At 47.6% G+C, this 13,944-nt stretch overlaps 2 protein-coding genes and 1 pseudogene across 3 annotated transcripts; 1 reads left to right on the top strand and 2 right to left on the bottom strand.

Moving 5' to 3' along the window:
* Positions 1-5,569: 5,569 nt before the first annotated feature.
* On the bottom strand, positions 5,570-7,021 carry LOC125516893 (putative disease resistance protein At5g43730; annotated as a pseudogene). Its single transcript, XR_015608742.1, has 2 exons — positions 6,923-7,021; positions 5,570-6,706 (listed from the first exon to the last, which is right to left on the bottom strand). The product of XR_015608742.1 is annotated as a putative disease resistance protein At5g43730 (transcript).
* A 99-nt stretch (positions 7,022-7,120) lies between these two features.
* On the bottom strand, positions 7,121-11,626 carry LOC125514712 (polyadenylate-binding protein 2). Its single transcript, XM_048680057.2, has 6 exons — positions 11,438-11,626; positions 11,239-11,332; positions 10,103-10,173; positions 7,795-7,986; positions 7,564-7,685; positions 7,121-7,477 (listed from the first exon to the last, which is right to left on the bottom strand). Exons 1-6 carry the CDS (start codon positions 11,540-11,542, stop codon positions 7,429-7,431), a joined length of 633 nt encoding a protein of 210 aa, XP_048536014.1. The 5' UTR covers positions 11,543-11,626; the 3' UTR covers positions 7,121-7,428.
* A 284-nt stretch (positions 11,627-11,910) lies between these two features.
* On the top strand, positions 11,911-12,961 carry LOC125514711 (24.1 kDa heat shock protein, mitochondrial). The gene is made up of 2 exons (XM_048680055.2): positions 11,911-12,225; positions 12,355-12,961. Exons 1-2 carry the CDS (start codon positions 11,997-11,999, stop codon positions 12,771-12,773), a joined length of 648 nt encoding a protein of 215 aa, XP_048536012.1. The 5' UTR covers positions 11,911-11,996; the 3' UTR covers positions 12,774-12,961.
* Positions 12,962-13,944: the final 983 nt, after the last annotated feature.

Genomic DNA, 13,944 nt, shown 5'->3' with positions numbered 1-13,944 from the left:
CCCTACGGATGCAGTAAATGTGTCAAATATTGCAGGTGGGCTCGAAAAATGCCATGTACTGGCACGTGTCATGCAATGGCCCCCTTTGAGAGCACGAGAAGTTTCAAGGTCAACGGAGCAACGGACAACACACTTTCTTCACAAACCAGACACATTCTCTCTCGATAGCTAGATACTACCTCCGAGATGGTGCAGTTTCAAGCGACTTCCGGTCAGGCTTCTACGAAACGTGTTAAAACTTTCACCGTACCCTACAAGGGCCATATGATGACACTGTGCCAGGTCCCAAGGATTTCCGGCATCGTATGATTTTTGGTCGATTTTAACAGCTGGATCCGGCATGGCGCGGAGGTACATTCGCCTCCCGGTGGTGGGGCATGCCTCTCCTTGGGTTGTACTAGGCCTACACATACCGCAAAGACATCATATATGATTTGACAAACCATTTCTGGACATCATTTCAGGTGGCCGCCGTGTAGATATGCAATTCCCGCATTGAAACCCTACGGATGCAGTAAATGTCTCAAATATTGCAGACAGGCCCGAAAAATGCCATGTACTGACACGTGTCATGCAGTTGCCCCCTTTGAGAGCACGAGCAGTTTCGAGGTCAACGGAGCAATGGGCAACGCACTTCCTTCATAAACTGGACACGTTCTCTCTCGATAGCCAGATACTACCTCGGAGATGGTGCAGTTTACAAGCGACCTCTGGTCAGACTTCTACGAAACGCGCTAAAATTTTCATCACAGCCTACAAGGTCCATATGACGACACCGTGCCAGGTCCCGAGGATTTCCGGCATTGTATGACTTTTGGTCGATTTTAACGGCTGGATCCGGCATGCCGCCGAGGTACATTCGCCCCCCGGTGGTGGGGCATGTCCCTCCTTTGGTGTTGTCGTTCGATGGTGAGGGACGTCGCACGTGTCATCGTCGACGGTGACGGGGAAAGCCGAAGAGATGTTCCGTGCGACTGTGCGTAGGTCCCCGTCCGGACTCATAGTCGTCATACCGAACGCACCATTCCCCGATCCATTCCCTCCCCACCTCACCAGACCATCTCCTCCTCGCCGCCCTTCTCTCCCCTCATGGATCGTCGACGGTCGGTGCAAGATGGTAGAAAAAATTAGAAGAAAAACAAAGGGAAAACACAATTGTATGAGCTTCTTTCTATTGGTGGAAACTTTGTGCCACGGACCGATGACGTGGCGCATATCCATCCATCTATCCATCTGGCTGTCCACCCCACGACCATCCATCCATCCATCTAGAGAAAAGGAGAAAAAAGAAAAAGAAAAAAGAGCCCACCCAACCCCTACCTCGCTCTCTCCCCACGAACCTCTCTGTCTCTCGCGACTCCTCTCTCCCCCACGAGCCTCTCTCCCTCGCCGCCGCCACCACCCACGCCGGCCAGTTCCGGCGAGCTCCGGCGGCGCACAGCACGCCCCCGAGCTCCCCTAGGTCCGCTCCACCTCCCCCTCCGTCCAGAATCGGCGCTCCCGCCCTCCACCGTCCCCGTGGCTAGCTAGGGTTTCGGCCGCCACCCCTAACATCGCCAGGATCAGCCAGATCCGGTGACGGCGAGGCCAGAGCTCGACGGATCCATTACCGGCGTGTCACAGGTATGTCCTTCCCCTCTTTCCTCGCCCGGATCCACCCTCCCCACCTCACCTTCTCCTTTCCTTCCCTTGTTGCAGGTCACCTTGGCGCGGTCTGGACGACGACGATGGCAGGAGGGCGCCGTCCTTCCTACTGGCGCACCTAGCTGGCGGCCCTGTCCTGCTCGAGGAGGCGGGCTGCCTAGCTCAAGCACGGCCACGACGGCCCACCTCGGCAGGTAGCACCTCCATCTCCTCCGCCTCCTTCCTCTGCTCACTACTGCTGCTGCTAAGTAGAGGAATATGTGATGCAAATCCTCTTGTGTGAAGGAATTCTAGAGGGATTTGTATGAAGAAGTCCTTTATTTATTTATTTGTCTAGTTAGTACCAAACAGAGAGAGAAGATGAGTTTAGAATCCTGGTTCTTTAGTTAGATAGTACCAATAGGGATTGGTTAATTTTGCTGCTACAACTCGAACGGAGATGATGAGCGAGGTGGAGTACAAGGTGATGAAAGTTGACGCAACGCTGAGCCAAACCCACTCCTTGCCGAAGCAACCTAGCTGTGGTTCTCTTAAGTCACGAAGCTGGATATATCCTTCACCGGTAGCTAGTTTGATCTATCCTGATGGACAAGCTAACATACATAGCAGTAGTTGCTTTTTTTATCATTCCCCCACCGGCCAGAGCACAACGTACACACACAGAGAGAGGAAATCTCTAGTTAGCTTTTTTTAGTTTGTCCTCTAATTAGCAGAAACTACTCATTCTTACTCCCCGCAGGTGGCTGGCAGTATCATCCTTGATCTATATTTTTTGGATGGTTAGTCAAAGAGCATGTGATTAATAAATTAGTGGAAGTGCAGGTTACTTTGTTGTTTCCCCTAGATCTGTTCTGACGAACATGCATATGCATCACACTAATCTGCTTCATCATAATTATTAAATCCAAGCATGTAAGTCGCTATAGCATTTGCACATCAATCCAGATATGTTTCATTACTCCAGTTTCTACCTTTAGTTTTATATATGGGCTATCTACTACACAATTTAATTACTCTGCATATTTTGTATTACCTGAACATGGATAAATTGCATGTAAAATTTTGGTTCCCATAGATCTCTCGGTTGAGTCAAGGACTCTAGGTAGCAATTTTTTCTATCTCAATTTCATTTGCTATAGTCAGTTACTATTTCGCATTAATATGTTCAGATTCCCAGTTATGATTAATTGATCATATGTACCTTTGGATCTTCCAAAACAATCAACATTTTATCTGCGCTATTTTCTTTCACATTTGCCCTTTTGTTCATATCTATAGATCTATTTATATATATTCTTTTTTTGTTTCTGCCAAGCCACATATGCATCAATTTGAATGAACTTAAATTTGATCCTTTGTTCTATTTATATATATTATTTTTTTGTTTCTGCCAACCCACATATGCATCAATTTGAATGAACTTAAATCTGATCCTTTGTTTGGTATTACCTACATATAAATTGATTATCCATCTCTTCTTTGATGCACAGGTAGGTACCGCTTATGTACTGGAGCCTTGATCTTAATTTTTCTTCATTGGTAATAATATCATCTCTCAAGAAGTCCTTTACAGATATATGTAGTACAGCGGGTCATTATTTATTTGTTGCTGTGATGTCAAGCTCTGTTTTCTTTATTATGACAAGTTGCAAAATTAGTAGTGGGAAGTAAACTTTTGTTAACTTGTTGGCTGAACCAATGGAACTACTGTTATATTTGATTTGTTGCTCAACTAGTGCTGCAATGATGGAACCGATGATTGTGCATGGTGCATCCATCCATTCTATCGGAGTGGCTGTGTTTTTTTCTTCTTGTGCTAAGATTGATAGCATCACATATCCTATTATTTTGTTTCTCCAGTAGAGCCTTGTGAGTTGATGTGTCTGCCACCGTCCTCGAATGGTTGTGCAATAATAATGGTCCTAGCTAATTACTAGTATGTGCTGTTGCTAAAACAACTTGCTCCTCGTTTAGCAACAACAACAACCACGCTTTGGTTCCCCAAAATTCAGATGGCACTTGCATCTCTACATACACACACATATGAATATGCACCTCGGTTTGGTTCAGTTTGCATGTTTACATTTGCTTATCTTGGTGGCACTTGCATTAATGGTGTGTTCTGCCCTTGTAGATGTCCTTGGAGAAGATGGCCATTGGAGTGTAGGGGAGGAACAACCTTGTCTTGCTCAAGGAGGAGGACCACCCGATCTCGACGACGGCACGGCAACAGGTAGCACTCGCCTCCCTCCCAAGGTGAAGGTCTGATCCGCCTGTTTACATGGTCTGCTCTTGTCTTATGCATGTGAGGGGAGAAGAAAGCCATTGGACTGAATTATATTTGCATGTGAGGGGAGAGGTCTTTTTGGTAGATGCAGAGTATAGATTCACAAAATTCACCACATGAGCGTACTACCTATATCCAAATTCTGGATAGCACTTGCATCTTTTGTATGTACACATGAAAAAGCATGACGTTTTGCTTCAGTTTGTATGTGTCCAATTGTTTTTTTACTTTGACTGAAACTATCTATCTTGGTGGCACTTGCATCTCCTGTACATACATACATATGAATCAGCACCACACTTCTCTTCAGTTTGTATGTGTCATTTTTTTTGGTTGAACTTTGACTGAAACCAACTGGATGGCACCTCAATTTGTACATGCACATGAATCAAACACCACCTTGGTTTAGTTTTGTATGTGTCCTTTTGTTTTTACTTTGACTAAAACCAACTCGATGAAACTTGCATCTTCTGTATATACATATGAGTCAGCACCACACTTCTCTTCAGTTTGTATGTGTCAATTTTTTGGTTGAACTTTGACTGAAACCAACTGGATGGCACCTCAATCTGTACATGCACATGAATCAACACCACTTTCATTTAGTTTTGTATGTGTCAATTTGTTTTTACTTTGACTAAAACCAACTCAATGGCACTTGCATCTTCTGTATATACATATGAATCAGCAGCACCACACTCTGGTTCAGTTTATATGCATCAATTTTTTGGTTTTACTTTGACTGAAAATTTATATGAGTAAGTATCATCAGTCACAATCAGAGACCAATTTCTTTCTCTTTGGAGCTCAATTTCTTTCTCTTTGGAGCTTGCCTTGAACAACTCATGCTTGATAGATACACCCAAAACTGGAGCATCTTCATTAAAGGCAATAATTTTCTGCCTTTTTAGTTGGATGCCCCTGTTCTAGGCGGGTTTCTTTTGGTAAATTCAGTGTATAGATTACATATTCATCCTCATATGTAGGATCTTCGGTTTGTTATACTGACTGTATGCCACCTCCATCGTTGCAGCCTTGTCTCCCCCACCAATGCCCCTCGGCCTCCTCTAATGCTGCTGTGGAGTCTTAGAATGGGAATGTTATGTACATAAAAAATATTCTATGGTCTGTGTTTGCAAATCCATGGTTGTTGAATCATGTCTGTATAAGCATTTGTAAATAGCTAGCCTTTTTGGCTAATCTTTTTTTTCGTTCTGGTGAGCAAGTATGCCGACGGCAATGCCGTAGGCATAGATGGCCCTCGTGATACCAGAAGCTGCCATGTGGTGTGTATGCCTACGGCAAAGCCTACGGCAAAGCCGTCGGCATAGTTTTGCATCTATGCCTACGGCTAAGCCGTCGGCATAGCCTGCACCAGGAGCTACCAGAATGCGCCATGTGGCAGGGCTATGCCTACGGCTTAGCTGTAGGCATAGGTTTGAAGCTATGCCTACGGCTAAGCCGTCGGCATAGCCCTGCCACGTGGCGTCTCTTGTATGGGCAGCACTTGACGGCGGCAACAGCAATCACCGTTAGGCACGAAGCATTGCCGGCATAGATGTACGGACGCCGTCGGCATAGGCATCTATGCCGACGGCCATTCTATGCCGACAGGGACCTGGGGTACGCCGACGCATATGTTGCCGACGGCCTTATGCCGACGGGAGCCGTCGGCATAGGCCTATGCCGACGGGTATCAGGGCTATGCCGACGGCCTGGACCGTCGGCATAGGGGCTCAGTGTGGTAGTGCAAGAAGCAACTTCTATGAAAGTTGAAAGGAGCAGCTGAAGCGCTGCAACGATAAAGGAAGGATTTGCATGCATGATGAATCTACGTTACGTATTGTACATCTTTGGCAAGCGACCGAATCCGAGAATCTTGGAGGATTTTATCCCCAACGCAGTCTCTGAAGAGGCCCCACGCGTCGTCTTCCCCCATGCACCCGACCTCGACGACGTTGTCCGCGGCGCACCCCATGAGGGCGCACACGTCCGGGCTCCTCGTGGCCCCGACCACCTTCTGGCGCCGCCCGCCCTTCCCGAGCGGCGTCGGCAGTCGGCAGGCCGACCGCCGCCAGGTCGACGGGCGCCTCCAGCGGCCCGTCGATCAGCAGCAGGAAGCTTTTGCGCGAGAGTTCCGCGCGGATGAGGCAGGCCCGGCTCCGGTCGTCCGCCGACGACATCACGCCGGTCACCGACCACCCGCTGCCCACGTCCAAATAGAACACGCGGTCGAAGAGGGCGTGGTACGGGCTGGGCTGCCGGAGCGGCGTGAGGAGCGATGTCTTGCCGGCGCCCCGCCGGCCCCAGATCCCCAGCCGGTCGTCGCCGGGGAGGTCGCTCTCGAGGAAGTCGTGCATTCTGGTGAGGTGGCTGTACACGCCTCGCAGGTGGCGGCAGGCCGAGCGCAGCCGGTCGAGCCTCGCCGGACGGCCGTGGGCGCGCGCCGCCGCCTCCTCGAGCTTCGCGATGGCACCCTTGAACTTGATCATGTGGATGTGGTAGATGATCTTGATTAGGAGCCACATGGTGATGCGTACGTACGGGGTTCGACGATCGCGCACGAGAGAACCCCACGCAGCGAGAATCGACTCGACTAGCTATTGCGTACTACAACCTCAGAATATGTAGAATTCGTATCAGGAGGGGATCGTGTCCAACACGAACATGGCTTCAACTTCAACTTGTATCGCACATGACTTGAATTGCTCCTGAAGCCATGGTGAGTCGAACGCGTGGACGATCTGCCATATTAGGCGCTACTAGCCTGAAGAACTGAAGAGGGGAGAAATTCAGTCAAAATCACTCAGAGTAGCACACTTTGTGGGATGATTGCGAGGAATTTACGACGAATTAGGATATGCACTTAGGCCAACCAAAACATGTCGGCTAGGGTTTATAGGCTTTATAGGCTTGCATTTTTTAGAAAGTAAAAAGTAAAAAGTGCCCCAGTGCTGTTCTCGGATTTCAAACAGAGATAGGAAGACTAACATTAGCTGCGATGGAGGGCTGCAGTGCTTCGAGGCAGCTCAACGAAGCAGTAAGTTGCCGTTAGATGCAGATCCAACAGCCGGGAATGTTTGGTTTCTTCAGCTAAGCACAACGGAGTGTCGATTTCTTCAGAGATCAAAGCGGTTGGGGCCTGACATATGCTATACTTCAGATTCAGAGGGTTATAGGCTCATCGCATACAGGTAAAGAATCACATTTTCTTTTAAATTTTGACATCAGAACATGGCATCATAACTTCATTCGGGCCAACATAATAACCACGACAGACAACACGACTACCAAGTACAGCAAACCAACTTCACCACATGACTGAATGCATACTGCAAGCCCACAGTACAACAGAGCTTAAGATGACACGATAGGGGCATTCGACCGTCGTCAGATTATGCCTACCAGTCAAACAATGTAACTGAAACAGCGGCAGCTAGATTATTCCGCAGTATGGCTACTGGCATTGCGTTGAGCTTCATGGAAGCCTCGTCCCCTCAGAAGTACGGCCTGTAGCGTGTCGGCCGGCGGAATCTGGGAACTCTCCTGAAAATAGCACAAAAAGATAAGATATCTGTTAGAACAGGCCATACAATTGAACATCCACGTTTTGCAAAAGCTGCGGAACTCACCCATATCCGTACGGTGGGAAATACGGTGCCCCGTATGATCTATAAGGGTAGGCATGGTAGGGATTGAATCCGCGTGGAGGACGCTGCTTCATCCCAGGGACGTTAGTCCTCTTTGGTGACACCTGTTGGGCACAACAGAATGAAGGTTGATTTTAAATTCAAAGACATTATTAAAGAGAGGTGGTACTGGAAACTCAATGTCTGAATGAAAAGCTGTTAATATGTCTGCACCTTGATCTGGCGACCATGCAACTCAGATTCATTCAGATTAAGAGCCTCCTGAACGGCTTCTTGTTCTAGAAATTCCACATAAGCAAAGCCTTTTGGCTGTCCAAACTTGTCGGTCAAGATTGTCACTCTGTTGACGGTTCCACAAGCTTGGAAATGCTGCTGTACTTCCTCTGGTGTACATGCATAATCAACCTGCAGTACATGATAATATCAGAAAAACAAATCTCAACTGGATGGAGATGAAAGATTAAAAAAATAGATTATTCAGCTAAGAATTTACTGACACAACAAGATTCTACTAGATACTGTGTCTACTTTGCACTTGAAGGGTAATCATATAGTTATAAACAGCTGCTTACAGCTGTATACTCCCTCCGTCCGGAAATACCTGCTGGAGAAATGGACGTAGATATTTCCGGACGGAGGAAGTATTAGTTAATGACGAATATAGATGGTCTTTGGCTTACTACACAAGCTCAAGATTAAAACAAATGCAAATGACATTGTAACCGAGGGAAGGTTAAATTAATATACAGCCAGAGAAAACTATCGCTGATATAGAGATTAGTCGATAATATTCAAGATCTAAATGGTTATTCCTCAAAAGTCAAAATTGAAGGTACAACAGAAACCTCGCTACCGTAAGTAGCGGTATCCAATAGGAACAATGAATGAGATTACATAATCCATAGGGAAGTAGATGAGAAGTCATTCAGTATGATTCGCAAGGAACATTTGTGGGACTATGCTTTTGTTGGGGGGTGGGGGGTGGGGTGGATGATAGTTAACAATCTGAGAACGGTAAAAGTAAAAGTCATGCATTGCATGACACATGGAGAAGTTGTAATTTACGGAACACATGTGAAGAAAAGCTTGAAAGCCTGCTAACAGCATAAACTTGCGTGTGGAAGATGCAACTTCTATATTCTTTTGCTCCCTACAGTCTATAATGCAAGCATTTCAAGAAAAGCAGTTCAAGAAAAGTTCTGTTAGTATCAACGTTTGGTTAATCTTCTATATAACTATACTCCCTTCAAGAATCTTAAGGTAGGAAGTACCTCAACAGCATTTAGTTAAAGTAAAGTTTTGTCTTCTGCAATTCCATATATAAACCCAGCTCTGTGGGAAGTACAGAATGTTGGGCAACTTTACTTGCATTTAGAGTTACATGTAATCCTCGTAAACCGTTAGAAACACTTTTATGCTAACGCAGAAGCAGACATCACGTTTAGAGAAAGATCAACGATAGACCATAAAGAGAGCGAAAAGGAGCAGCATGAATATGGGTTTTGGTAGCACATGGACAGTTCTGAAGTGAAAAGAGGGAGAGGAGCGATAAGCAAGCGCACATTCAGAGTGAGCAAAAGAACGGTCAACATAAGGCTCCATTCTGATGATACACTTACATGTCATACCTATCCACCGTTCAGGTGATTCTCACTGTACGAGTTGTTTAGAATCACACCACATCACACGCAGGTCCAAGTCTCAAGCGCCAAGAGCAGCAGATTTCTAGACTTCCTTTCTGTCTTCAGGGAGGTAACTTATCCTATACTATGTAAACTCGTTTTTCTTTTTTCTGCTTTTTTCTATCCATTTTTCCAGGATATATTTCTTCTTTTTTCCAGGGATTTTTCTCTTAATCTACTAATATATACTAAAACACGAGATGGTACTGAACCATCGGAAAGTTCTTGATATCAAAAGCCTACCCCTGCGACCATCACATTGTGCAATTAATGCACCAGAGCATTAGAACAGGGGGACATTCCAATATAAAAACAATAGTATACATTTTCTGAGATTTTAGCATACTAGCAAATGATGGTGACAAAGGTTAACACTAATCTAAACAACACTGCAAAACTGCAAATGGAAATTATCCTTTGCTATGAGGAACGGCATTAAGCATGAACTACAATTAAGAGCAATAGCATATCAAAGAGTTATGAATTAGCTATATATTGCCTGCTGACAGCAACGGTAGGCAGGAACAGAGCAATTTCAGGATCCACTCCATATTATGCATTGAACATTTGAACATAAGAGAAGTGGAGAATAAATCAGACCTTTTGGCGTAAGTATCCCTTATCTAAGTTAAGTGCACCAAAGACATTTTCGACTAACTAGCAGTCAGTACCCAATATCTAATGAAGTCCATATATCCACACTTTTTATGCTACATAGCCAACAACTATACGAATACCTTGGCAACACAAGTGTACATCTATCATAATACAGACCCAACATTTGGCATGTGTGCGGCCACCAGCCATGCATGTGTGAGAGAGAGATTAGGAAATCTTACATTTCCAACATAAACAGAGCGGGCATCAACCTGTTCTTTTGCCTCAGCCGTAGACGCATTGGCATCTCCTCCTACAGAAGAAAATAGGTAAGTGCATAAGACAACTGGTAGCACGTAAAAGATGAGGCACCAAAACACTGATAAAAATAAATCACATTGTGTTAGAAAACTTTGCTGTAAGCACCAACGGATCCATCACAAATAAAAAGGCAGTAAACACTAAATCAAATGTCTAAAGCTCATCCAGATATATATTTAATGAGAAAATGTCCAAAATTAGCCCAAAAAGCAAGCATATGCATAACCATGGAAAATCATTTTGAAAGACAGCCATAACATTTATCCCACACTCGCTTGTTTTTACCACAAGACACGAATAAGTATTCATGCCAAAACAAAGATTAATACAAGGCATGCAACACAATCATGCCACTACTTCAACTACATAAGCAAGAAACCACGAGGCATATCTTCATTGCACAGACCTAAATTTACTGTTGGTGATATTATGAAAATATGAAGTAATCAGTACAAGGAGCAGAAAGATTGGAGAAGAGTGAGTATTATAGAGAGAGAAAAGAACAAGGGTCCCAATATGATATAAAATACTGAAAAATAAGGAACTCTGAAATATGGCGGCAGTTTAAAATTGAAACATTAGCACAAAATTATTCTTGAAGTGCATATCCTGGACATAGTCATATAGAAGAACCAGATCTCTAGGGCCTATGCCGGGATTACAAACAGCAAACCAGTCAACAAAAGTTCAGATTCATGTAACTCAATAGTGGTGCAGAAGGAACTTAAAACATACTGCTCGCGTGTGGTTACAAACTACACAACTCGGCACTATGTGCAGAAGGCACAATTCATCCGATTTATTTTACCACTCAACACTATAAAATGGGCCATAAAGTTACAAACAACACCTACAATAGCTGCAATTTCAGTGTAAACAAAAACAGTAATCTGGTCAGATTTATGAGTACCAATCTCATATTCATCAAATTGCCTGACAGCCTACTGCGCGTGGGATTACAAGACCATCACGAGGCATCCCCAAATAGATCAAAAGCGGCTAGAAGCAACCTAAGCAAATCGCAACAAGTACAAGGAGGCGCATCTAGAAAGACAACCTTGCATCTCCTTGGCGACCTTGGCCTGCATGTCGCGCAGGGCGGCGGCCTCCTCCTCCATCTCCTTGAGCCTACGCTTCATCTCGTCGAGCTCCTGCAGCGGGCGAGAAAGCGCGCGGTCAGAACTAAACTAGGTTTAGGGTTTAGCGCGCAGACAGGGAGCCGAGGGATGGGGATGGGGGTGGGGGCAGGGGTGGACCTTCGCTGCGTCGTCTCCGGCGGCGGCCATGTCGACGTCGGCGCCTTCCATGTCGCCGTCCACGGGGATCTCCTGGCCGTACACCTCGTGCTCCTCCTCGTCCATGGCCGTCTCTCCCCGATCTAAACCCAATTCGGTGGATTTTTTTTTTTTTTGGAGTTGATCCGGTTCGGTGGATTTGGGGTCGGAAGCGAAGATGGAGCGGGTGGGCTCGGTCGGTACTCCGCGTATGCTTCAGTTGGGCTTATGGGCCTCGTACTATCATCGCTGCTCTTGGGTTTTGGGCTTATAATGGACTATACGCCCGTTGGGCCTGGGCCTGGGCCTTGTAGGTGGGTCCAGACATCGCGGGGAAAGGTGCCGGACGCATTCCCGTGCCTTCTGGACTGTTCGGAGCGCAGCTGCGCGGCGGGGCATTCGCGAAGCTTCTAAATCCTTCCCCAAGCCACATCGCGGATATAAATCTCCACAGTCCCCGGCGATCCGCGTCGTGCTCATCGCAGTAAAATCCAGAAACATCCGACGAACACAGGCAGGGAGAGAAGGGAGAGCGTGGACAATGGCATCACGGGTGGTGTTCTCCAACAGGATCCCGCTGGTGCGCGCCATGGAGAACCTCCTGGCCGCGTCCTCCGGGTCGGCTCTCAGGCCGGCTGCCGTCGCCGGCGGCGTCCGCGGGTACAACGCCGGCGCGCCCCTCCGGAGCTACGACCGGGACGAGGCGGTCGAGCGCAGCCCCCGCAGCGGCGCGCGCGAGCGCGACGTCGGCGTGCCCAGCTTCTTCTCAGGTAGTCGTCATTCCGCACCATGCTTGTCACTCCAACGCGTTGGATTCATCTCTCCGCTGCGCGATCTGAACCAGATTCCAACTCCGGCAGCGTGCGTGACAGAGTTTTGTGCTGACTGTTCTTGTGCAGATGTGTTCCGTGACCCGTTCAGCGCGCCGCAGAGCCTGGGCCGGCTGCTGAGCATGCTGGACGACGTGGCGGCGGCGTCCCCCGACGGCGCGGCGCGGGCGGCGCCGCTCCGGCGCGGGTGGAACGCGAGGGAGGACGCGGACGCGCTGCGGCTGAGGGTGGACATGCCGGGGCTGGGCAAGGAGCACGTGAAGGTGTGGGCGGAGCAGAACAGCCTGGTGATCAAGGGCGAGGGCGAGAAGGAATCGGACCGGGAGGGCGCCGACGCGCCGAGGTACAGCGGCCGGCTCGAGCTCGCCGGGGACGTGTACCGGATGGACCAGATCAAGGCCGAGATGAAGAACGGCGTGCTCCGGGTGGTCGTGCCCAAGGTCAAGGAGGAGGAGCGCAAGGACGTCTTCGAGGTCAAAGTGGACTAGGCACTAGGCAGGATCACGCGAAGTTTCGCGTCACGGAATAGCCGAGTCGTCTCGTGTGAGCCGAGTAATAATAACTAAAAATAACTCAAGCTTTTTTGTTTGTCGTGTTGGGTCTGGATGTTTTGGTCTCGTGTTAAGTGCCTGTACGAGTATGAATCGATCAAACAATAGATCCGTTTTTCTTGGTCTTTCTTCTGAAGCAAATTTTACATATCGTATAAGAGGGCCACGGCCCGAGAATATAGAGCACGACGCAAATGATTTCAAATCCCTGAAATACTTTCTCTCAACCGTGATGCGGACGGCTGGCGTTTGTTGCCGTTATCCACCATTGTGCAAAAACCTTCCTTCCCATTCCCTCACGTCAGCCGGCCGCCTCCGGCCCAACCTGCGCCGGCGGCGGCGCCAATTTCGGTGGCCACCGCGACATACCCATCGGAGCAGCGACATGAGAAGGAGAAGGACTAGGCATGTGAGGTCAAGGTGCTCGCCGGCAGTGACCGACATGGTCGCCGCTCTTGACCTGCATCCTCGCGAAACTGTGGCGCGAGCAATAACTACCGTCCTCCGCGGTGTGACCGCAAAAGGAGCAACAATAACAGCGAATGAACGATAAGGATGCCCTCCGTCTCAACCGCGCACGAGCAAAGCAGTGTTGTTAGAAGTAGCAGCAAACGAATCGATTGATTCGTAGCCATAAACGATGATAACCTTATTTCTTTGGTTCTTCTGCATTTCTGTCCTCCGTTTGTATTGAATGTACATGTCTCTCTATATTCTGTAAATTACCATCTCGTAATTTTTGGAAATTATAAGACTTACACAACCATATTTATAGAATTGCACATTGACCATCAGGTAGTTGGTCAGGTGGCAGCAGAACTTACACATCATACTGGAAGGGCTAGTTCAGGGATGCCATCGGTGAAAACTGCACGTCAATGGGTAGGGAAAAGGTTGTACACTCTCGTCAGCGTGGTAGTTCACGCACGGCCGCGGAGTTCCATACTCTTGTCGACATAGTTGCACACGTGCGTCCTTGGAGTTGCACACTCTTATCGACATGTCCCATAGTCTCATCGGTATTATTGCACACCCGTAGTTACGGAGTTGCATACTTTCGTCTCCATTGTTGCACACGCAAGACCGCGGAGTTGCACGCTCTCGTAAA

This window comes from Triticum urartu, chromosome 6A (genome assembly GCF_056163025.1).
Source record: "Triticum urartu cultivar PI428250 chromosome 6A, HENAU_Tu73, whole genome shotgun sequence".
Classification (NCBI taxonomy): Eukaryota; Viridiplantae; Streptophyta; class Magnoliopsida; order Poales; family Poaceae; genus Triticum; species Triticum urartu.
The sequence above is the reverse complement of the archived record's forward strand: the minus strand, read 5'-3'. Positions and strand labels throughout refer to the sequence as shown.